This window comes from Pteropus vampyrus, unplaced genomic scaffold (assembly GCF_000151845.1).
Source record: "Pteropus vampyrus isolate Shadow unplaced genomic scaffold, Pvam_2.0 Scaffold9, whole genome shotgun sequence".
Lineage (NCBI taxonomy): Eukaryota > Metazoa > Chordata > Mammalia > Chiroptera > Pteropodidae > Pteropus > Pteropus vampyrus.
Genome location: NW_011888790.1, coordinates 12626751 through 12653269, shown reverse-complemented (window position 1 = coordinate 12653269; position 26519 = coordinate 12626751). Strand labels below are relative to the sequence as shown.

Sequence of the window (26519 nt, the reverse complement as noted above, 5' to 3'; positions counted from 1 at the left end):
CTTTAGGTAAATAAACATACCAGCATGGATACGTAATGAATAAAATTTGGAGAGCATAAATTTAAATTCTTTTATTAAATAGCTTTCAGGGTTCCTTCTTTCTTTTTCAGTGTCATATCTTAGCACTTCTGTGTTTACATTTCATGTTTTAGTTATATTGGACTTTTCTGTTTTTCAGAAGAGCTACGCATTGTTCCTTGTTCGATATTTGCACATTCTTATTCCTCTTTTAAGTTTGAGTTAAACATTATCTAGCATATCTACCTCTCAGAGTGTAGTCTTTGAACTGTTTGTTACCAGTCCATGACTAGATAGGAACAGAACTTGAGAGTAAATAATTAGCTTGAATTGCGTTTTGACATTGTCATTGTCACATCCAAGTACATGATCAGTGGACTCCTTTCTGAACAGGATATCTGACTAGTTCAAGTGTCATGGTGCATGTGTGATTTATTTAATTTTTTAGGGCAGTTTAAGGTTCAAAGAAAAATTGAGGGAAAAGTGTGGAAATTTCCATTATACCCCAGCAACCACATAGCCTCCCCTGTTAGAAATGTCCCAACTGTCCCAACAGAAAGGTACATTTGTTAAACCTGATGAACTTACATTGTCGCATCATAAATCACCCAAACTCTGTAGTTTACATTACAGTACATTCTCTGAATTTGGACAAATGTATAATGACATGTATCCATCATTATGATAATCTTACAAAGTAGTTTCACTACTCTAAGAATCCCCTATGCTCCAACTATTCATTCCTAGCCCTATTATCTCTCCCCCAACCCCTGGCAACTATTGATCTTTCTTCTCTCTCCATACTATGTCACGTAGTTGAAATCTGTGTCTTCTCTTTTTCTTATCCAGGCTAGAGACTTACTGACTTTATTTAAAGGAAATAGCTTTTGGTTTCATCGATTTTCTGTATTGGTTTGTTGTTTTCAATTTTATTGATTTCTGCTCTAATTATTATTATTTCATTTTCTTCTGCTTATTTTGGATTTAATTTGCTCTTTTTAGTTTCTTAAGGTAGAAACTTCTAATATATGCATTCAGTGCTGTAAATTTTCCTCTAAGCACTGCTTTTACTGCATTTCACAAATTTTAAGTTGTGGGTTCATTTTCATTTAGTTCAGAATATTTTAAAATTTCTCTTGAGATGTTTTCTTTGCTCCACATGTAATTTAATAGTGTGTTTTCAAATATCCATGTGTTTTTAAGATTTTCCAGTTATCTTTGTGTAACTGGTTTCTAGTTTAATCCTCTTATGGTCTGAGAGCAGACATTGTATGGTTTCTATTCTTTTAAATTTGTGAAGGTGTGTTTTATGACCCAGAGTATGGTCTCTCTTGGTGAATATACCATGTGAGCTTGAGAAGAGTGTGTATTTTGCTGTACATGTGTTATTTTTATATTAGTCATTTGTAACCCAAAATGTGTAAGAACTGATGAAAATGTAAAGATTTATTTACTTTAAAAATCTTTTGTCAAATTTAATTACTCTTGTTCTGTGGCATTTATAATAGGCATGACATAAATATGTTCACACCACACATGCATTGTTTGGAATAAAGAATATTACAATTAAGTTGACAGAAGGAGGTCTTCAGGATTTCATATGTAATCATTAGTGCTTTGAATTTCTTTTAAAGTCTCACTTCAGGTTGCTAACATTTAAAAACTACACACAAATGACAAGATAAAGGTGTTTGCTTGGAGATGTTGGAGGAATCTGTACCAAGAAGGTAGTTCATGTAATACTTTCCAGCAGCACCATAGCTTGATATATTTAGAAACAGTGATGCAGAAAACCAGTTCTTAAGCAAATAAGATAGCAAAGGAATTTTTCTTAAAATTTGATGAACATATTGATTTTGCTGACATGACAGTAATGTGAGGGAAGAATTTTAACTTCCTTGCTGACAAAACAGCTTGCTCTGAAGTATTTGAAACTTTGAGGGATGAACAAATCAACCAAGGTGGTTTGGAGTTTTGCTTTCTTTTGTAGGAGTATGTTCTTATTATATAGAGACAGTGACAGGAAAACTGTGCTAGAACTTGTGCCAGAGTGTAAATTAATGTCACGCTTATTGAGAAAGTCTTGCTATATCCGCCAAACTAAACAGTATTCTTGGTGTATCAGCTAAATTAACCACTGTTAATTTGTGGTTCACTAAAAGTGTGAATTACTTAAATATTAATGCCTTAAATTTGAGATTTAAAAAAAGTAAATGATAATTTGGAAGCTGAACCAATCAACTGTTATATGCTGAGGTATACAGTAATTTTTGATGAAAAATTTTCAGACAAAAGTATTTGAACTTGGATGAACTCTTAGTGTTTTTGCAAACTAAGAAGCCAATTTGGTCCCTGGCTATTTAAACACGTGAATTAGACTTATTTCTCTGATAGCTTCATTTTTTTCCCCCCCTAGATGATCTTAGTCTTTCACGCAAAAAAGGAATGTCAAATGTTTTCATCGTTATATACGATCAAAGGACAGAAATGTTAGAATTTCGAGGGGAAAACTACTGTTGGTATGCTGGGTTCCACAATATGGTAACAATTATCAGTGAAGTTGGTAATTATTTTAGCATTGTGCATTTGTAAAGTATTACACATTTGATAAGACATATTTTGAATTTTCAATAAAAAGAAAACCCATGCATAGGAAATTAATAGATCAGGTATCTACTTATTTTCATCAAGTTATTTTAGATTTAACTATAACTTCAATGGATAAATGATTGGAACTGGCTACTAATAAAGGATTGAAGACAAATTTTAAAAAATGTTTTCTGCATTTTGGGTAGAAGTTAAAAATGAATATCCCGAGGTTGCTGAAATTGCTTTAGAATCTCTTCTATTCTTGTCAGCATACATCTGTCAGCATACTGAAACTAGTTTCTCTGTTATGAGCGCTATTTAAAAAAAAAAAACATATAGTTCAGGGAATCTTATCCCTAAAGAGCAGCGTTATTAGCAGTCCAGACTAGTTTAGGTCAGCTGACAAGTGTGGTAGCCAGTCTCCAAGAGAGCCTCTAGGAAGCCCTCTTTCCTGATATTTACACCTTGTGTAATCCCCTTACATTGCAACACAGGTTAATGTATAATATGTCACTTTGGAGATTAGGGCAGAACAGATACTGCAGTGGCTATCTTGGTTGCTGTCATTTTGTCTCTGGAAGCCAGCTGCCATATGGTGAAGAGCTCAGCAGAGAGGCCCACGTACTGAGGAATTGAGGCTTCTGGCCAGCAGCCAGTGAGAAACTGAGGCCTTTGCCATCAGCCATGTGAGTGATTTTAAAGGCAAATTCTCCAGTCTGGTTAAGCCTTCAGATGACTTACTCTAGTGTGACAGCCATTTTCTATAATTATTGGCTATATACATACTTCCAGTGAAAAACATGGAGTTTTACATAATTCTTTTTTTCCTGTTTATTCTAATTATATTTCTGAAATATAATTGCATGGGTCTGAGTCTAATTTGGATTTGTGTTTTATATGCCTTTTTTACATTTATTTTTCTAATAGTTTTTTTATATTTGATCTTACAAAAGTATTGTTCCATAATGGATTAAAATTAAAAAAAAAAATGGATCTTTACTATGGTCTGCATTAGGTCACTATCATAGTTTTCTTGGTACTCTACACTTAACTTATCCTGATGGTCGTCTTGTTTATTATAATTGGTTATATTCTTTGTTAAACTGAAATCTCTATGAAGAGCAGAGTCCATGTCTGTATTTGCTGTTAAATCTTCAGTACCCAGAACAGGGTCTAGTACTTGGCAGCTACTCAGTAGATACTGGTTAGAAGAATTAATGAGTGTTTTTCATTGTGTTGAATGAAAAAATTTTCATTGTGTTAGAATAAGGATTAACTTCTATAGTTATAAATAAATTGGCTATGATAACCATATGTCCTCAGGGGAATGGTAATTTTGGTGAATAGAAAATACTCTTGGCATTCTTCTTGCTGAGTATATTAGGTTTTTAAAAAAAATTTATTTTATATTAGTTTCAGGTATACAGTATAATGGTTAGACACTTTATATAATTTATAAAATGATCCCCTCGCTTACTCTCGTACCGATCTGGCACTACATACAGCCATTACAGTAATAATTGACTATGTTCCCATTGCTGTACTCAACATCCTGTGACTGTTTGTAGCTACTAATTTGTACTTCTTCATCCCTTCACCTTTTTCACCTAGCCCCCCAACCCATCTCCCCTCTGGCTATCACCAGTTTGTTCTCTATATCTGTGAGTCTGTTTTCATAGAAGAGAAATCATATAGTATTTATCTTTCTCTCTCTGACTTATTTCACTCAGCATAATACCATCTAGGTCCATCCATGTCATTGCATATGGTAAGATTTTATTCTTTTTATGGCTGATTAATATTCTGTTGTATATATATTGCATAATTTCTTTATCCAGTTGTCTATTAACGGGTACTTAGATTGCTTCTATATCTTGACTATTGTGAATAGTGCTGCTGTGAACTCAATGGTGCATAGATTTTTACAAACTAGTGTTTTGATTTTCTTTGGATAAATACCCAGAATTACAGTTTCTGGGCCAAAAGATAATTCTATTTTTAATTTTTTGAGGAACCTTCAGACTGTTTTCCACAGTGGCTATACCAGTTTACAGTCCCACCAACAGTGTACAAGGGTTCCCTTCACATCCTCACCAACACTTGTTCTTTTTTGATTTATTGATAATAGCAAATCTGACAGGCTGAGTTACAAGAATATACAAGAATAAACTCAAAATGTAGTTTATACAAGAATAATAAACTCAAAATGGAGTTTATTCTTGTATATGGTGTATATTCTTGTATATTTTTGTATATGGAAGGTGGTCCAGTTTCATTTTTTTGCATGTATCTGTCTAGTTTTCCCAATACCATTTGTTGAAGAGACTCTGTTTACCCCATTGCATCTTCTTTCTTCCTTTGTCATAGATTAATTGATCGTATAGGGATTACTATAGCCTTGTACTATAGTTTGATAGTGGTAGTATGATACCTCCAACTTTGTTCTTTTATGTTTCCACACAAATTTTTGAATTATTCTGGTTCTCTGAAAAATGCCATTGATATTTTGATAGGGATTGCATCGAATCTATGGATTGCTTTGGGTAATATTTCTTTCTGCCCATGAGCACAGGTGTGTGCTTTCATTTATTTGTATTTTCTTCAATGACTTACAATTTTCCGAGAACAGGTCTTTTATCTCCTTGGTTAATTTGATTCCTAGATATTTTATTGTTTTTGATGCAATTATAAATGTTATTTTCTTAATTTTTCTGATAGTTCATCACTGGTGTATAAAAATTTAACCAACTTCTGAATATTAATTTTGTATCCTGCTACTTTACTGAATTCATTTATCAGTTCTAACAGTTTTTTTGGTGGAATCCTTAGGGTTCTCTATAGTATCATGTCATCTGCAGATAATGACAGTTTTACTTTATCCTTTCACATTTTGATGCCTTTTATTTCTCTTTCTTGTCTGATTGCTGTAGCTGGCACTTCCAATACTAATTTGAATAGAAGCAGTGAAAGTGGGCATCTTTGTCTTGCTCCTGATCTTAAGGAAAATGCTTTTAACTTTTCCCCATTGAGTATGATGTCAGCTGTGGGTTTGTCATGTATGGCCTTTATTATGTTGAGATATGTTCCCTCTATTCTCACTTTGCTGAGAGTTTTTGTCAGAAATGGATGCTGGATTTTGTCGAATGCATTTTCTGCATCTATTGATATAATCATATGATTTTTATCTTCCAATTTGTTAATGTGGTGTATCACATTAATTGACTTCTGGATTTTAAACCAACTTTGCATCCTAGGGATAAATCCAACTCAATTATGGTATATGGTATTTTTAATATATTGCTGAATTTGGTTTGCTAATATTTTGTTGAGGTGTTTTGCATCAGTATTTATCAGGGATATTGGCCTATAGTTTACTTTTTTTGTACTGCCTTTTTTTGGTTTTGGAATCAGGGTAATGGCCTGGTAAAAGAGTCAGGGAGCCTTTCCTCCTCTGGAATTTTTTGGAATAGTTTGAGAAGAATAGATGTTAATTCTTTGAGTGGTAAAATTCACCTGTGAAGCCATCTGGTCCAGGACTTTTAGTTTGAGGGAGGTTTTTGATTACTGATTCTATCAGTGATAATCTGTCGTTTCAGATTTTCTGTTTCTTCTTGACTCAGTCTTGGGAGATTGTATGTTTCTAGGAATGTATCCATTTCTTCCAGATTGTCCAATTTGTTGGCATATGATTGCTTGTATTTTCTTATAATAATCCTTTCTATTTCTTTGGGGTCCGTAGTTTTCGTTTTTGGTTTTATTTATTTGGGTCCTCTCTCTTTTTTTCTTGATGAGTCTGCTTAAAGAATTATCAATTTTGTTTATCCTTTCAAAGAAACAGCTCTCGGTTTCATTGATGTTTGGTATTTTTCTAGATTGTTTCATTATCGCTCTGCTCTTTATTATGTCCTTCTTTTTACTTTGAATTTTGTTTGCTGCTCTTTTTCTAGGTCTTTTAGGTGTAAGTTTAGATTGTTTAGATTTTTCTTGTCTCTTGAGGTAGGCCTGTACTGCTATGAATATCTCTTAGGACTGCTTTCTCTCTGTCCCGTAGATTTTGAGTCATTGTATTTTCATTTTCATTTGTCTCTATGTATCTTTCGATTTCTTCCTTGAGCTCATTGTTAACCTATTCATTGTTTAGTAGCATGTTGTTTAGCCTCCATGTGTTTGTATATTTTCCAGGTTTGTTTTTTTTTTTTTTTTTTTAAGGAGGGGGAGTTGATTTCTAGTTTCATACAATTGTAGTCAGAGAAAACACTTGATATGATTTCAGTTTTCTTAAATTTATTGAGATTTGTTTTCTGGCCTAGCATGTGGTCTATCCTGGAAAATGTTCCATACACACTTGAGAGGAATGTGTATTCTGCTTCTCTGCGGTGAAAGGCTCTGAAGATATCATTTAAATACACTGATATAATGAGTCGTTTTCTGGTTGGTTTTTACTTGTTGATTGCTGTTTACTTGTTGATTTTCTGTCTGGAAGATATGTCCATTGGTGTGAATGGGGCGTTACAAGTCTCCTATGAGAGTATATTACTGCCGATCTCTCCCTTTATGTCGGTCAATAATTGCTTTATTTATGTAGGTAGTCCTGTTGGATAGTTTTATAAAATATATATTTTTATTTCCATAGCACAACCACCACCTCTGAAGAAGATGTCGCGAGTAGATATCCCCGAACAGATAGAAGTGGGTTCAGCAGATATAACAGGGATGCAAATGCTTCAGGTAATTTGGTCTCAAGTAGCACATTGGAAAAGAAAATTGAAGATCTTGAAAAGGTATGAATTATAAATTATTTAAGGTTCATAAAATTAATATATCGTTTGGATTCCATTTTTACTTTCATAGCAGAGAGAGAAAATAAATTGAAATGTGTAGAGGAGAGACAGTGCCAAAAAAGGAAAAGAATGAGGTCAGTAATTGAAGATATCATTAGTATTAATTGACATCTCCATATATAGTCAAATATTAGCTTCAAATCACTCTCTTAAGTTTTTTAGGTGCGTTATGATAAGCTAGACATTTTCTGATTCCCTTAGTATTTTCCAGCTCTGTTGATGTTAAAACTTTTAAAAATGGAGCTAATAATTGTATTCCTTAATTTAATGGATACTCCTATTCTGCCAAGTGTTATCTCTAATGTATTAAAAATAGTGTTTGCTTTTGAAGTGGTTAGAAGTCTGTGCTGACAGTACGTACTACTGTGTGTTTATTGTATTATCTGTAGAGATGGTCATTTGTAGGCTTTCTTTTGGGCTCTGAATTAAAGCCTAGAACCATCTTTTGTTTTTGAAACAATTTTAAGAGTGATCTTTTTTAGTGGTATCTTTGAGAACAACTCAAATGAATATTGGCATAAATTTATTTACCATAGGGTCTCAGGTTTGATCTGTAGACATTCAGCCTCTCAAATTGATAATGGTACTGAATTTCTGATTATTGAAAATATGTGTTGTTTTGCTGAATTAAAATCATTTCCTGTGATAAAAAGATTGTTTTCAGTAGAGATTTAATTTTAAAAGTTGTGTCTTTTTATAACACTGTGATTATTTTTAGTTCATATTTGATGTTTCATACTAGTTTCTATGGGTATAAATTAAAAACTTTAAGCAATATATAGTTCAGTAGGTTTCCAGGGTATTCCTCAGAGGCTTTTAAAGTTCCATAAGAGTTCGGATTGACTTGCTAGTAGTTGGCAGCAGTTGGTTTAGGGAGTCCAGCTGGCTGCTTTCTGTGAGGGTTAGTAGGAAAGAAGCAAAATTCTGGGCAGTACTTTTTTTAGTTCTGCTTCTCTTTTGACCCCAAGGTGGCTGACCCAGCCTAAGGCTCTAAATTCTAAATAAGATATTTTTTGAAATAAGTATTGCATAGTTTTTTTAAAAAAAGCTTAAAATCCAGTAATTTAATTCATTTCCTTCATTTTATTCATTGTCAGTTAACTAGCAGAGCCAGAAGTAAAATTGAAGATCATTTGTTTAGAATTTTCCATAGAGCCATTTCCTCTTCTTTAAAAAATTTATTTTGAAAATTAATTTTTTTAAAATTAAAGTTGACATTCTATATTATATTAGTTTCAGGTGTACAACAAAGTGACTTCCTTAAACTTTGTATTTTTAATAAAAAATTGAATTTTCTCTAATATGATATTATCTATTAAATATTTCATTACTAATGGTGGTGATAAACTAAAGAGGGTAAGGCATTGAATATTAGTATTTGTTAAACACTTGTGTAAAGATTTAATCAGAAACATACCTTACAACTCCTGTATTCCTCTCATTCTTGTTTTTTTGTGGATTTTTTTGCTGGGATGGGTTCCTCCTTTCCACATCAAGTCACATGAGAAATTCAGTGGAAATCTTCATATATCTAAAGCACTTCATGTTATCATGGTAACAATGAGAAGTTTAGTAGTAGATCCTCTCTTCAGGTGGGACATATCCATCTAAAATTGTTCTCAGAACTTGCTCTAATTTACAAATTAATGTATACCACTTAAGACTATAAACAACCAATTACTTTCCAGTTAATAAACTTTGTAATTATATCTACCAGGAAGTATTAAGAGAAAGGCAAGAAAACTTAAGACTTGTGAGACTAATGCAAGATAAAGAGGAAATGATCGGGAAACTGAAAGAAGAAATCGATTTGTTAAATAGAGTGAGTATTTACACATTTCAGTTTCACGGTTTCCTTTTTTTCTGGCAATTGGATGAAAATACATAAAGGTGAAGGAATTATTTAATTTCATTATTGAGTTCATTTTGTAAATGAGATAGTAATTTGTGGTAGTAAGAACCATCATCTCATTCTGTAAACTGATTTCCTCTGGCCAGTTAATGATTGTATTCACTTAATATTCTTTTGGGGATGGACTGAAGAATGGATTTGTTCTGTGTTTTGTTAGAGTCTGGAGGTGCAGTTTGGCCACCTCCACACATGAATGGTCATTCGCAAAGAGTTGCCTCAGTGAAGAACTACAGTTGCTACTTTCTTGCTGTAGGAAACTCCAGATGTCTTTGTGTGTATTTTCACCATATTTTCTTCTTCAATTATATGTATGCACCGCCAGCTTTAGCTTTAGACTTACCTCAAAGTCTCTCTTACGATTATTTGTAGCTCTTGTTTGCTTTTAGCTCTAAAATTTACTTTCTGCTTAAGAATCAGGTATTAATGCTAGACCATACTTAGGTACTTGTGATGAGAAAAGATTCCATAGTTTTGATTTTTATAAGACTTTAGATAAGATAGAGGAAATTCAGGAAAAAAAAAAGGAATAGATTCTTAGTCCAATATTAATTATGGAAGAAGAGAAAATAGAGAGGCTTCATTATGTGCAGAATAATAAAGCTCTGAGGCATTAACTGCAAGTTATAGATGAGGACACTGAAACTCAGTGTTTAACTTGCTCAAAGTCATACATAGTAATGACACAGTAATCAGCTGAGCCAGTATTTGACCTCAGGTATTTGAGAATCCTAATTCTAAGTAAGCTCTTCCATTCTTGGACACTGCCTTTCATCTTGGTTCAGAACATAGGTATTCTCTATTGGTTCTGGACTAATACAGTAAAATCTGCAAATATTTTTGATGTCGATGATGTATTAGCACTGCCTTTAATACTGTATGTATTAAAGAGAATAATAAATCACCTGTGCTTACAGAGCTTATATTCTAGCAATGATATATGAATGTATTTTATCATTTAATTCTAAATCTTAGGTAAGTCTCAGTTGTAGTAATTTTAGGAATCTTGCATCTTTATTGTTGTTTCAACAGATTAGTTTTTCAGTGTCATTCATTTAGTTTGTGAGTAAATGCAGATTCTGTTTTTGTACATTTTTAAGTCATTTACATAATTGTCTAAAGACAGTATACTAAACTTATCAGAACGCTGCTATCCCAAAGCACACTTGCTCCAAGTTTTGGTATTTTAAATTGTGAGGATACATCTGTAAATGTCTGCTTTTCCAACCACCAGTAAATAGTCTGCCTTATAATGTTTCTTCTAACTAAAACATTGTCTTTGTATTTACCAAATGGTTGTATGTATGGCACTGGGATTAGTATAGGGAACATAGAGCTAGAATCACATAACTTTAAAGCCAGAGGGTGATTACCTAGTTTAGTGGCTTTCAGTATTTTTTTTAAGCTCTAAAACGTTTTCCTCAAACAAAATGTCATAGAGAAGCTTAACATATAAATTGAACCAGATCAATTTTGTATACCCCAGATCTTTTTTCTGTATGCCTCAGTTCTATCATCTCCTCTGCTTCTTACCCCACAATATATACAGACTTATAAAAAATCATACAAGGTGGTAGGAGTTTATTCAGAACTTAATACCTGGGTCTTTTTGATGCATAATTTGACACATGGTCGCAATCCAAGGCCCTGAATCCGCCTATATATTTTGTTCAGCTCTCAGTTTTGGGGAAAGGAGGATTTGTTTTTAAATAAAAATTAAGTTATTTATAATGATTAAAAATTGGAAGATTCATAATTAAAGAAATTTGATTTCTGGCTTCTTGAAAAACTGAAAGATCTGGCAAGATTTGGCTCATATTATGATAACAATGCGAAGTCGAGTAGTGGATGCTCCCTTTAAGTGGGACATATTCCATCTAAAGTTGTCTTCACAACTTGCTCTCATTTCCAGATTAATTGCTTGTATGAATTTTCTTCAAATGTGTATTTTTGAAGTGTTTTTAATCATCTCCAAAATATTTTAAAGTATTTTAAAAACTCACTTTTTTTGTGTTTGTTTCCTTAAGGACCTAGATGACATAGAAGATGAAAATGAACAACTAAAGCAGGAGAATAAAACTCTTTTGAAAGTTGTTGGGCAGCTAACAAGGTAGAAGATTCAAGGCTCAGTGTGGAAAAAAATATTTTAAAACTACTGATTGAATGTTATGGCTAATGCTAGGACAATATTCCTATGCTGCAGTGCATTAAATATGTATATTTATTTCTAGAAAACAGTGGATGTTTATTTTCAAAATATTTCTTTTTCATATTTTAAAAAAGTACCTTTTCACAAATAACATCTTCCAGCTGTTAAAATGATAGGTTATGCCTCTTTTGGTTTTGTGTGGTATTCAGATAATATATGGTTTAAAGTCACAACTATTTGAATATATTTTATCTATGGTAGTGCATTTTCTCCCTAAAGGAATATACATAGTCTTTGTTTACATGAATTCAAATACTTTTGGAGAGTTACCTGATGTGTGTAACCTTTTATGTGTTGATGATTTACTCATAAAAGTCTTTGTCTACTGTCATTTGTTCTTTCAATTCATTCTAAGCAATTTAGAGTAATATAGAGTCACGCTATTTTGTATAAGGTCATCTTTAAAAAGGAAAGCTATTATAAAAAGTCACTTATATCATGTGCTAGTTGGCTAACTAAAATTTAAGAGAATACTTGAATTGTGCTATAGTAAATTAAACTGTACTATTTTGTATTTGAATATTGAAAAAAATTTTAAATCACTTTAACTTCTTAAAAACATACAGTTGTAATTTTAATGTAAAACTTCTTATGTAGGTACTACTTTTTTTTAATTAGTCCAAGGTGTATAAGTGAACATGGGATATTTAAAATGTTGTTTATTCATCAAGCCTTGAGAATGTATACAATTTCAGTGTATAAGAAAAAAATTCATATTTTTAATTATGCATTAAAATAAAAACCAAAATATTTATCCAACTTAAAACATTTATACTTACATTACAAAAGAGTACAAAACAAATAGTGCTGAAATACTTTGCATAATTCCTAATTCCTAACAACTGACACTGTTGTTCTCATATGACAGAATTATTGCCCTACCTCAAATTTAAGGGATTTTCTTCCTAACATTGGATTTTTAAAAACACAGTTATTTTGAAGAATTATACAAATTTTCTTTTTCTGTTAACTATCAGTAGTGTTTAGAATTGTTTTATATTATGTGTCATGTTGAGTAGGTAAACTCCCTCCTTTAAAATACATTAACATTAAAAAATGTCGGCCTTATAGTTAAATCTCAAACGATATACTGATATGCTTTTATCCAATTAATGTGCGAAAGTGGCTTGAACATAGCATAGTAATCCGTTTGGGGAACCTCACTGTTTATTTTTCCTTCACTTGCCAAGCCCCTTCATTACTCACTATTAGAAAAATAAGGAAGGTGAGACAATTGGAAAAAATGGAGAATAAATGATAAAAATCAGATGTTGAATTCTGAAACTCTCTGCGATTATCTAGATTGCTCCCCACCCCTCTCACCACTTTCTACTTTAGAGGTTTCAACTTTAGCCGATCTGAGAATCACCTGGGTTGCTTAAAAAAAAAGAATTTCCTGGCTATAGTGTCTAGATAGGTTTAGGTTGAGACCCTGGACAAATTGTTAAAGCTCACCACCTGATGATACTAATTATAACCTAGGTTTGGAAACAGTTACTGTTGCCTCTTTCCTTCTGTACTTTTCATTGTAGACTCTGGAATTAACGTAATTTTAGCTACCAGTGTTTTTCCCCCCTTTTAGTTTATTTAATAATTAACTTGGTCTCTGAGGAGACACACACACACACACGTATACACATTTACCAAAAAGTTCAGTGTTAGATTACCAAACTTGACAAATTTGCAGAATGACAGCATAAAGGCATCCTTTTTGACACTATTACTCAGCATGGGAACGGTGATCCACTACCCACATGTCAAAGTGGTTTGCCAGGTTCAGTCACCGCCTTTGGCTGTGAGGTACTCATCTCCCTTTAGTTATTCTTAGGTATGTGGCAGAAATACTGGTATTGCCTAGTTTCCCATCTATACTTTGGATATTGTGAAAATGCTGTCAGTATCCAGCCTTAAAATAAATTAGTGTATTGGTTTTTTATTAAAAAAAAAAAAGTGTTTTGAATTTTCTATTCCATATGTAAGTAAAGGAATATTCCATTTCCTTTTTTAGAATCATTCTAGTTATTAATACTTTTAAAGACTAGTTTTTAAAGACTTAGCTGTTTTAAATGTTTTTCTTGCCTTTAGTTTATCAGGAACATTTCCAACAGTGATCTTTTACATAATGGTACCAAGTGCAAATACAGCGCCTGACAGCTTAGGCAAAGCTTTCACATGCAGTTCTTCCATCCTTAAATACATATTTTTGTCACATATACAGTTTTACACTGAATATTAAATAAAATAGGATTGCTATAATATCCCTTTAAAATTTATTAAAAAATGATATTTTTAAAAGGTAACTTAAATGTATATGCACTACCTTAGAAAACTTGGCTATTGTCAGCAAAGTACTAGTATTCGTAAAATTATTAGTCCCATTCGCAAATAATATTTCTTATATTTCCTGGAAATTTGTGGCATAATAAAGTGTATCCAAAGTTCTAATGTGTTTATGATATTATTTTCAAAACAATCAGGTTATTAACTTTAAAATGCACGACTTACCTCCCTGATTTCTGACCTGCATTAACTTGTGAATTACTGAAGTAATCTCTATTTCATTTTTCTAGAATTGTTATTTTATTGTACTACAGTTACCTTTGGAGAGGAAAAGGAAGGCTTCAGAGTGTGTATTTCTAAAAGAATTTACTAAATGTAGTAGATTAGCAATGTCACACTTGTTGAAGTAGTTTAAAAGATAGAAAATTAAGTAAAATTAAATTACGGGCAGATCTATGAAACAATGTATTTTGTTAATAACTTTTTAATTGTGGTAGAAGCAATGTATTCTTAAGGTCAAAAACCTACCTCAATTACAGTTTTTATGTTTTCTGGATTAATCTGGATTTTTATAATTAGAAATTAAAATGTAAGATTTTGCATCCACTAATACTTGGTTGAATATAATGTGAGTCAGTGTATTAGATGTGTCCGTATGTTCAATACTGTAAGACAAAATAGAAAAGACCTTGGGTTTGATCATTGATTTGATGTCCTAGACAATATTTCACATGTCCATTGCTAGTCATCTTTCATCTTTTTGTAGTGTTATGATCTCGAGTCAGTGCCTAGTAAATTCCATGCATTATTGGCACTTAATAACTATTCATGCTTTTGTTAATAATCTCTTACAAGATTCAGGCATATATTTTCATTTTATAAGAAACCAAATACACCAGATTAAGTGAGTGGAAAGAACTAGCATTTAGGAATCTGAACTTTAAAATATGTTATAGTCAGTGCTGAACATTCTGTTATTATTTGAACCATTTCTAATATGTAACAATAAACTTTTGCATTGCAACTATGCATGCCCTCATAAAGGACATCCCATCAACTAGGATTCCAGTTTATATTACTTACGCTAGAAGTAGGAGCACTTTTCTTTTGTCATTCTATTAAACTGAAAGCATACTGATAGACAATGAACATTTTGCATATCAGGTGCCTCAACAAAGGCACTTCCCTCTGCTGATAAGTTTCCCAGTGTAGAAGTTGGTTGTTTCATTCTCAGTGTAAAGACTTCAACCATTACCCAAGACATCCTGAGCCCACATTTTTTTTATTTTACTCAGCTAGAATCTCATAGCATATTAAAGTCACATTCCTGTTCTCAAAATAATTATGTGAGTATAGGAGAGCAATATGGATGAGAGGGTTACATTAAATTTTCATACCTGTTCTTTTAGCAATATTTATTAGTCAATTGAGTATATAATTATAGATATTACAGAAGTTTTAAAACAATGGACATGGGCCAGCCCTTTCTTCTAGCAGTGTACAATCTATGTAGTGTGAATCAGTAGTACAAAGTGCAATTTTAAGTAGCATTAACTGGTTTAATCTGAATAATTCATTCAAAAGTATTTTTTTTCTTTTTGTATTATTCAGTCACTGACTTTTAGGTCTAGTTAATAGGTGGTACCATTTAATTTGCTGCACTATTTACTGAATGGTAGCGTGAAAGATTTAGTGCATATTGGGAAATATCTTACCATATTTCTTTTAATTACAAATTATAAAAACATTTTAAAGGAATTTATAGCAGTAATGAAGCAAAAAGAATTCAATGTATATCAGATACACCAAACTGTTGATGTGATTTTCTTAGTTTTTATATACTATTGATTACTGGTTTATTTTAGTTATTTAAGTCTAAACAGTTCACATATGGGCAGTCACTTTGATGATAAGAATATTAGTGATGATCACTTGATGGACATGTATTACGTACCTGTTTTGTTTATTTTGTTTTGTTTCCTCTCTGGGTACCTAATATATATATATTTTATTGGTGAACTTGTTTCTCAAAAGATTTGGCTATGCTAATTCAGGGCTTATTATTTTTTCCTTCTAAATTTAAGTATCAGCTGCTGCTTCCAGCCAAGATCACATGAAAGCTAAAATATACTGTTGAAAAAATCAGTTAATTCAGGTAATCTAAATATTTGTAGAAAAACATCTGGATAATTTATTGATCACATTAGTATTGTGTAGACAGCTTTCCTATTTCCCATTGTATAGGTTTTCATTGTGGATTAGTAAACTTGATTCACTTTTAATATACTTTGCATGTAAAATAATATTCGGTAAAAAGTAAATTTTCATTTATTTTTAACACTGTTTAATTATTTCCTTCCTGTACTATTAGTAAAATCTTGACCATGAGATTTACTTTTGAAGTTAAAGGATAATGCTAATATTCTAATTAACTTATGTGCCTCTTATTGAAAGTGTGTAGTACTTTAAAATCTTTAGTATATTATTTTAGAAGAGATAATGGTTTAAAAAACAAAAATAGAGTTGAGCAAACCTGAATATATTAATGGTGAGGCTTCTTGAATTAACGATAGATGTGCATATGTTCATCCTGACTGAAAATTTTAATTGTCTCTTTGTTTTAAAAGTATACGAGTAATTTCTTAATTCAAAATTATAACCTATCAACCAAATCTGATGGTGTTCAAAGAATTTCAGGTCCTTCATAGTTTGAAAAAGATAAGTAGGGGTCTGGGAATGTAAAACTCCAATCTTTGTTTTTTTTAGTAAATGGTTTACATAACCTTTTGCTAATGTGTCATTCTTCATACACCTGCGCAAGCTAATCAGTCTTCTTTACTTCTAGAACTCTAAATTAATCTTTCCAGTAATGTCATACATGTCTAACAAGTGAATAAGCATCCTTCAGTCAGACTATTTAGATAATGTCTCAAGTCCTTATTTAAGAACATACTCCATTATTGGAGCAAGCCTACTGAAAAAATATGCAAGGTCTCTTGAAACTGGAGCCAGTTGTCTTAAGACTTCATCAAATCTCTTTTTTTCTTATTCTCAGTTCACTCTGTGCACACAATTCTATCAGTAGCTGTAAAACCCACATATTTTCTTAATCTCATGGCTCTAGTTTCTCTTCACCTCTATAAGAGGTTACATTTTATTCCTGGTCAACCTACTGGAAAGAATTTATGTAATGTTGGACCTTCATGTTAAAAAGATAGATAAAAAGATATAATATCTTATATTCCATTTTACTTTGCTGTTTAACCAGATAAGATTAGAAAGGAAGCTAGAAAACAAAGCTTTCCTCTTAATACTGGACCAAATGCACAGTTTTTCTCTCTCAAAAAAATTCTGTGACTTAATAAAGATGTGTTTAATAAAAGAAAAAGCTCTCTTTTTCGTGTGAGATAGTTAAGCAATATAAAAAAAGTTAAGATGAGCCAGTTAGGAAAAGTAGATTGGACTTCGACTTTATAGATGTGAAAAACAAAATAAGAGTTTTGACTGCTGTATATGTTTTTCACATTAAAGTGTGCAGAATTATTCAGTATAAATTATAGTCTTAACTCATATATGGTTAGTTGCTATCTCTGTTTAGTATAACATGGAACGTGAAATTTACAGTCTTTAGGGAAATACTTGTATTCCTTTAAAATGGGAACTATTTACTGTGATTAAACAAAGATTGATGATGTCATCAGTGAGCATTTTAGTTTTATAGGAGCAAATTAAGAAAAATTAGTAGAAAGGTATCTGATTTCTTTAATTCTTGTTGTACAAAAGTATAAACAAAGTTGTCAAAGGCACAGAAAATCCCATTTGAAGAACCTGCAAATCACTTTTGGTAAGAATACATTCATTTGATACAGTATTAAGAAAAGTTGGAAAATTTTTAGCCTTCCATAGCAGATTGAAAGTTTCATGTATGGATGATGCAGGACAATGGAGGACATCACTAAAGTAAAATTATGCCAGTAATTTTCATATTAGCTATATTAGCTATACTATTTAAAGTAAATCAGTGAAAATTGGGGTGAATAAATGGACATTTAAGAAAGCATATTGATGATCATGAGAGGCCTAAAAATGCCTCTTCTTGTAACACTTTTAAGATCGGTATACCTGAAGAGGTACAGCTGAGTTTAGTGACTCAGTTAACAATTGGAGCATAACTTTAATCTTAATTTAGTATGGCATAAAAACATTTGATAATTATAATTCAGTGGCCATATATGCCAGGCATTGTGGTAAGTGCTTCAGATATTTTTATTTGATTCTTTAAAACTTATGTAAGGTACAGATTGGGAAGAGTAATTTACCCAAGATCTTCAAAGCAATGCTTTCCGCCTTATGCTATGACATACTTTTATGACATGATCATTGTACTACTAAATATTTGCCAGTGGTTCTCAGAATGTGGTCTCCATACCAGTAGATTTGGCTTCACTTAGAAACCGGTTAGAAATACAAATTCTTGGGCACCACCCAACACCTGAATGAGGTGAGGCCCAGCAATCTGTTTGAACAAGCCTTTCGAGTAATTCTGATGCAGGTCAAAGCTTGCAAATTTGCATTATGCATTTCTGTTTTTAAGCAAAGATCTTGGTCTTTATTTTTGGCTGTTGTATAAATAATATAACATGAACTTGTTAAAAAATGTGATTTTGTTTCATTATTGCTTACATTGCAAAAAGATTGTATCAGGAAAAGCTTCAGCATGGATATTGGCAGTTTGACATAAACCAATTGTTTTAATATTATCTCTGGAACTCCGATTCTTAAAGTCCAAGATACTGTGGAATTAAATCTTTGTTTCTCGTTAAAGTTGATCTCTGTTATTGCCTGAAGGTTTTTGGTAACCATAACGCATTTTTGTGAAATTTTAAAACTTTATTGAAACAAATAAATGTACGTTTCTTCAGAGTTATAGTTTTGTTTTTGTTGTTTTTTTGCATGTATGGACTCTGTAGGGTGGTCCATGGAGATTAAATCTTCAAAATTCACTCTAAATTCAAAGTCAGTAACATTTTCCAACTAATTCAGTGAGGAGAAATTGACAATATTGCATTCCAGAGTAAAGAAGAAAAGTATTTTTTAAATCAGTTTGGGATCATTTTTTTTCTTATGATGAAATAAATAAGCTACCTTTAGAGAAGTTTTAGATTACAGAAGATCATACAGGGTAGCTTGAATAACCCATGCCCAGTTTCCCCTATTATTAATGTCTTACATTAGTATGGTGCATTTGTCACAATTAATGAATATCAATTGATTATTACGTCTATACTGGATTCAGATTTTTCCCTCGTGTCCTTTCTTTGTTCCACAATACAATTAAAGATACATTCAGTTGTCATGGTTCCTTACGCTCTTTTGAGTTAACAGTTTCTTAGACTTGTTTTTGATGACCATGACAGTTTTTAGGATTACTAGTCAGGTATTTTTTTACTTACTATGGACATTTTCATATATATACAACAGCAGAGAAAATAATTATCCATACCTTGCCAATCTCATCCCTTTAAAAAAATTTTTTTTGTTTTGCTTGGATGTTTTAAAATTAAATTTCAACCATTCTGTCATTTAACCTGTAAATACTTGAGTATATATCTCTAATAAGGACTTAAATAATAACCACATTATTATAATACTTAATAAATTTAATGCTAATTTCTTAATCCATTTAGGTTCTAAGAGGCAAGCCTGCAAGAGATTTATTGAGAGAAAACGCCTGTGAGGGAAAATGGGGCAGGAGCCTAGGGGAGGTTGGGAGACCTCAGTACAGGTCTGACTGATATGAAGGAGAGAGGGAAGAAGGATAATTGAGCAGGAAGTCTTAATCCACAGTGCAATTCAAAGAATGTTTTAGCAAGGCTGTAAAAGGCTGTAAAGGTGCTGGTTCTCCAAGTAGACCTACATCTTGCAGGAATGGGCTTGCCTTTGTATTCTTGCTCTGCTCCTTTGTTGGCAGGAAGCAGCCAGTTGGAAGCAGGGCCTCGACACCATGGTGGATTCAGACCACAGCAGCTGGAACTATCCAATTAAATGACACTGGAAAGGCTCATTTTCATGGCTACCACATCATGTAATACTTTGCTCAAACTTCCCCCCAGATACCTCAAAAATGTCTTCTTAATGTTAGTTTATTTAAATAAAGATCCAAGTGAGAGCCATCCATTGCATTTGGTTAATATGTCTCTTTTAAGTCTTTTTAACCTATAAATCACACACGCCCCTAATTTTTATGCCATTTTTCAAATGGAAGAAATTAGATTATTTGCTCTCTAAAATTTTCTACATTTTGTATTTGATTTGATTGCATCTACCCCCTATTTTCTGTAAACTGTTAATTAGACATAGAGGTTTTATTAGATTCAATATTTCATAGATGGTATATACTTCCAACTGAATCACATCAGAAGGTGCATAGTGTCTGGTTTTCTGACTTTTAATGTTCAGATTGATTAAGAGGTTCAGATGCTATTGGCTTGATTACTATTTTAAAGTTCCCCCTCAGCATTTTATGTAATAGTTTTAACAAACATTGATAATTATTGCCCAGATCCAGCATATAATTAGGTATTCATTGCAAACTGAATTCTGCTTACATTAGTAGTTGGAATTCTTTAAAGAGAAACTTTTCTTCATCAATTACTTGGTTTCCCTAAAATATAAGAAAGATAAGATCATGTTGATTCTTTCCCTTTACCAATTTTACAGTAATGGGCCAGAGCCCAAGCAACCTCCAAAGCTATGTATATTTTTATGTATTGTATTTGTTTTAATCTATTGCAGTCATTTTTTTATGTCCAGATCGTCTCAGGTTTGGCCAGTGGACACACCTTCCAAGTTAGCTCTTGTGCCCTTTTGATTATCAATAGCTTCCTTGTTTTCTGGCATAAGGTGTTCCAGTCTCATCCAGTACATTTTCTTTTTAGGACTTGGAATCAAGAGCTACTTTTTTTTTTTTTTTTGGTAGAAAAAGCCTTGACAAATTATCAGATGCTATAAAAACCAGAGGGCATTAATAGTGTTCTTCTTAACTTTAAAAGCTCTAAGGACATTGAAACATTTCCAACTCGTACTTTCACTGGAAAATTTTAAGATGACAGAAATCTGCTTATTTCTTTGTCATTTCTCATTTGTTTTCTCCCTTGTTTTCTGTGCAAATTGTCAGCAGAGCTTAGATATCTTGAATTTCTTTTGAAAATTTAAATCTATTCATGCCTGTTGAGAACCTCAGGAAATTGATTATAAGTCAAGATTTTTTTTGAGTAGTTAAATCACTTTAAAGTGTTAAAAATTAGAATTCCTGTAATAAAGTTAATTAAGCCAAATTCATAATAAAAAAGTATCCAAATTGTGGTCCCTTCCCCCTTCTTCAAAATATGATATAAATTCACAGTATGGGTTTTAATGGAAACTAGACACCTTCATCCTTAGTCACATCTGCAGAAGGGTCTACGTGAAGGTGCCAGCTCATTGGTTATTTTTCACAGCTGGTTCTGAGACAGTCCAGGGCTCTTAACAGTCCTGGTTGTGAGGAGAAGGAGGAGTGTTGGATGATGGCTAGAGGCAGGTCGTGAGGTTGCCCTGTGACTGACTGAACCGCCAAGAGTTCTTTCAGTGGTTAGAGTAAAGCCAGTTACTGGCAGCCATCACCTAGGGGGTCACCTGATAATTAATATTGGCAAAAACCTTTCCTCCACTGCCAATCCATCCAGAAAAAAATAATTCATTGTTTTCTTCCAGAATGTGCAAATTAGCTATCGTGTAGAAATCTTGCATTTTGCAACTTGCGTTGGTTCACAAATATATACTACTTTGTACTAGGCTCTATTCTAGGTGCTAGGGACATAGCAGTAAATGAAAAGACAAATCCTATCCTATGCTGTTTTATTCTTTGCTGCCCAATAAAAGAGTTGACATAGGATTAGAGATTGGTAGCTTCTCAAGCTGTCCTTTGGACCTTTTGAAAAGATGAGAATTGAAATTCACTTATCTTTTGACAGTAGCCTCAAAACATGTCATGGGCTATATAGTTTGTGTTATAAAAATCATATTGATAGGTCTAATGTTTGGAAAAGACATTTATTCCCCTTGAGAAATTGGGAATGTTTGGAGATTTAAATATAAATTCATATTTTCATTAATTTGTTACATGAATTTTAATTTTGCCCTAAAATATGTCCTTAATGGCCATTTCTAGTAAGTCCTCAGTGAGGGATCAGGGCTCCACATTTTCTAGTACATTCTGATCATCTGAAATATTTGTGATTATTCAGTTTCCAAGCTTAATTTGATAATGGATTTCCAAGTATCTGTGTTCCTATAGCTCATAAGATTCCTAGTCAACCACAGTTAAATAATTTCTTCCTGTGTTTTTCTTCTGAGCTCTGCAATTGAGGCGGAATGGAACTAAGTACAGTGTGCTTTACAAGCTTTTGATATCTAGTTTCTTGAGAAGCACTCCTCTGGTGAAATCATCATCCATTTATTTTATTTTGTTTTTCTGTAATTGAGTGGTCAGGACACTTGATCCTTTTCCTGTGATTCTTGCCTAAAGATATATTTTGTTTGGTAAGAACATATGTGGGGGAATTAGATCCAGTTTTGAGGATTTACCCCTTATAAACTTAAGAGTAGCATTTAGCCTTTTTATACTTAGATTTTTAAAAACTCTTAAATATAAGTTTTAAGAGCTATTTGCCTTTCCCAGGATACTTGAGAAGGTTCTCTTACTTGGTCTCAAATGGGTTTATAACATCTTCCTGACTAACGTTTTAAAAGCTGACTATCTCTTTGCAGATGAGGAAATAAATAAGACAGAAGGGTGTTTTATTTGCTCTGAGGTCACATGGTGATATAATTGGAATCAGATATCCAGCTAGTACTGAAAATTGAGGTGTCTGACCATCAGTAAGATTAGTCTGCAACAGATTTCTTTAGAGAAGACAGGCCTTACAAAATACTATAAAACCATAAGATATAGGCAATTATAAAATTATTCTTTGAATGGAGGGAGAGTAGAAATTAACTTATCCTTGCCTCTTTAGAATATGATTTCAATTCTGTGTTACAAACAGTTGGAGACAGTGTTCCTTCTTTCCTTTCTTCCTCCCTCCATTTTTATTTATTTTTGCCTTCATTTTTATGAGTTTATTTGAGCTGAACTGATGAAGAGCAAGATCTCAAATGCTCCCAGCTGGATGCAGTGTTTCTTTAAGGGTGACAGTCCCTCTTCCCCTGCATCAGAATCCCGTGGTGTCCATAGGAATACTCAAAAGAAGCAGACTGACTCTGTTCCTAAAAAGCTTACAAATGGCTAAAGAAGAGGCAGAATGTACATAAGCAAAGTGGAGGGAGAGATTAATTCTTTTAAGGACAGAGGGAGACTCCCTGGGCCCTGGACTTTAAGGCAAGCTTTGAAGGAAGAGAAGAGGGAGAGTTGGTATCAGTCATAGGAATATTTAGAAAAATATATTCAACATCAGATGAGCCGTGGTAGTACACCCAAGGGCTACAAGGTCATTTATATACACACCACCTAATGAAGTGGTGGCTTCCTCGTTGGACCTACTTGAGCACTAGTTTCCGAGTTAGACTTACTTGAATTCAGATCCCAGCTGTACCAAGTATAAGCTTGGTGACCTTGGACAAGTTGCTTTATAATTTTGTCATTGGCAACAAAGACAAAATAGTTCCTAACTTAATTGGGTCATTGTGGAGAATAAATGAGATAATGCATGTAAAATATGTGACATATGCCTGTTTATAGCTATGATGGGAGAAGAAATAAAATGAAGCACCTTTTATAGTATGATTTGTACCAATGAAGAAGTTGAGATTATAGTGGTTGTCTTTCCTGAAATTAAAAAAAGATGGCTATCAGGAAGCTCTGTCTAAGTAATAGAAGTGCCACCTCATCCTACATTTCTGCTTCTCTAAGGCCGCTGTCCTTAGAAACCCAATTGAAGCAAGTCAGAAGTCTGTCCTAAAGAAGAATGCAGCATGTGTTGATAAAAATGTAATCTCCATAGCCCCTGGTAAATTATAGCTGCTCAAGAAACTGAACAAAGTTTTGGGTAAAGAAAAACATCTTTTACAAAGAAGGAGCTTCTTGAGTTTACTTGAGAAGCTCCAAATATTTTCCCGGTAGGTCTCTGTTCCTCTCAAATCTCCAGGCGTAACCTGGGCCTGTTTTTCTATTAAGAAATGTCTCTGCCCGAACTCCTGAACAAATATATTCCAGGGCAGTATCATTAACCAGAGTGATATGGGAACTAAACAAACAGGGTGGATCAGCCTGAATTCATGAAGGCTGGCAACAAGTCAATTTCTTTCTCCACTTCTCCATTTGTTTGTTCAGTGTACCTGATTACTAGTGACGGGTATGTCCTGATAGCAGAGAACAGGAAGCATATCAAAACAAGAGGTGGTTTGTCTGCTGACCTGATCCTGTATCACAAGTAGTTTTTGTCGATTTGGATACTATAAGGCAGCAAAACAGGATGGCAATTATAGGTGTTGGTACTAAGGATGATTTTTCTATTACAGCGGCAAAACGCCACAGTTGTACTTGAAAAGGCTAGAACAAAACATTTTTCTCCTGAATTCTGCAAGTTTGAAAGTAATGTTTTTCTTATGACCTAGAAAAAAGAATTTTAACTGGCATGTGGATATTTTATTTGTCCAATTGTATGTATGTATTGAAATTGTACACACTAATTCCTTTTGTTATATTTTCTCAAATATTTTATTGGATCTTATACTTGTCCATTCTTAGACCTCACATCTGATGACTATCACTCTAGTAAGGTAATACTCTGCTCAACTTTAACATGGGTGATTTACTTGTCGTTATGGGAAATTTGTGGACTATAAGAAAGAAAGAAAGTTTAATCTCTATTTTAATTAAGTTCAGAATAGTAGCAACTTTTTTTCCATGTGAGTGAGACTGATGAGAAAGTAGGCGATAATCTCTTTTCAACTAAAAATATTTGGAACTTCAATTTAAATTGGTGGAGGTTACCAGAGATAACATTTAAAGGAGATAGATGGATTTCTTAACATCCACAAGATAGCTAACTGAACCACTATACAGAAAAAGAACTTAAAAGGATACCTTTTAAAATATATTCGCCATTTAAAAATATTTAGTGTATGAAGAGAAAAGTTATTTCTAAAACAGTGAAATGCTATTATCTCTAGAAATAAAACAAGGGCATCCCCTTTCTCTCCTAGAATCTGCACCCTGTTGGGTGGCTACTTCAGGATGACATTGCTTGGGGGAAGCTTTTCAGTACCATCAGCTAATGGCACAGAGTAATTGGCATTTTGTGTCTGGTACATTTCCTTTCAGAAGCCCATAGGAGGTTTCAAATACCTGTTGAATAAGTGAATATAAGAATGAATGAATGAATGAGTTAATGAGAGACTTTGGTTGCTACTTTGGCCTAACCCTGACTCTTATTTATTATAAGATTTGTGACCTTTAATTATGTTTTGTGACTTTTAGCAAGTTACTTTACCTATGACTGTTTCTTTGTCTATAAAGTGGAGTTAATAACACCTACCACATAATGTACTTAATAAATGCTTATTAGATGTCTGGATTAATCCAGTCCAATTTTCTGTGACCTGGGCATTTGACCTTTTACAAAATCTGGTGAGTCTTATGCACCCCAAATTTGAATATTACTTATTTAAATTCTGCTGTTTATTGGGCAGGGCATTATGGGAGATGCCCAAGGCAGTAATAAAATGAATCAGACTGTCTGTCTTCAGTAAGTTACGTGTAGTTAAAGGATAGATATAATGCGAACAAGCACAGAGAAAGGAAAGATTAATCCCTTTAAAGAACTGGCGAAACTCCTTATGGATCTAGCATTTGTAAGGATAAAGTGAGATTTTTTAAAATGCCTAGATCAATATGTGTCACGTGGTAAATGCATAACTATTGGTATTGTTATTTCCACATATTCTTTGTCCACCCACTCCATACATTTCTTCCTAATCTATAAGGCCTGTGTCTTTATTTTCCATAGATCTTCTCCAGCCAATTTACAAATTTCTCTGGGTGACTAGACTACCTTTTCTGAGAGACTTTTGTGATTTTCACTGTTTTATTCCGATAGGGGGTGTGTGTGTGTGTGTGTGTGTGTGTGTGTGTGTGTGTTTCTCTTTTTGTAAACTAACATGCATTTTCTCATTTCCATTTTGTGACTGTGAACAAATTTTCATGAAAATGAAATTTCATTACAAACTCATATTGTACCCTGCTGTATATCCTGAGATTCATCGTATGATTTAAGAAAATTCACTTTCTAAACTGTAGAAGAGAAATCCATTTAGTTAACTCTTATTTAGTCAGGTTTTTCTGGCTTGTGGATTATTCAGATTCTTTACCCTGCAATTACAGCTTTTCTTTTATCTGTTTCTTTGCTTGTTAGGCATGAATAGAGAAAGAGAAAGAAACAGATCCAGTCAAAAGATTTAGCATGGGAACCAAAAGAAACTGATGGCTAAAGTAAGGCTCAGCATAGAGAATTCTGTTGGTATTAGAGAGGTGTTACAATTCTTGTTGGCAGAGGCATAACCCAGTGATCCTGGCATGGTTAGAATATTGATCAGAGATTTTGACCTTTCATCTTGCCACTAACTTACCATGTAA

At 33.0% G+C, this 26519-nt stretch overlaps 1 protein-coding gene across 1 annotated transcript in view; it reads left to right on the top strand.

The window, feature by feature from the left end:
• The window catches only part of PAWR (pro-apoptotic WT1 regulator), a 166018-nt gene that overhangs the window by 96263 nt on the left and 43236 nt on the right, over positions 1-26519 (top strand). Inside the window, exons 4-6 of the mRNA XM_011374734.2 lie at positions 7241-7388; positions 9166-9270; positions 11385-11467. Coding sequence (XP_011373036.1) covers positions 7241-7388; positions 9166-9270; positions 11385-11467 — 336 coding nt within the window. The remainder of the gene's footprint in view (positions 1-7240; positions 7389-9165; positions 9271-11384; positions 11468-26519) is intronic.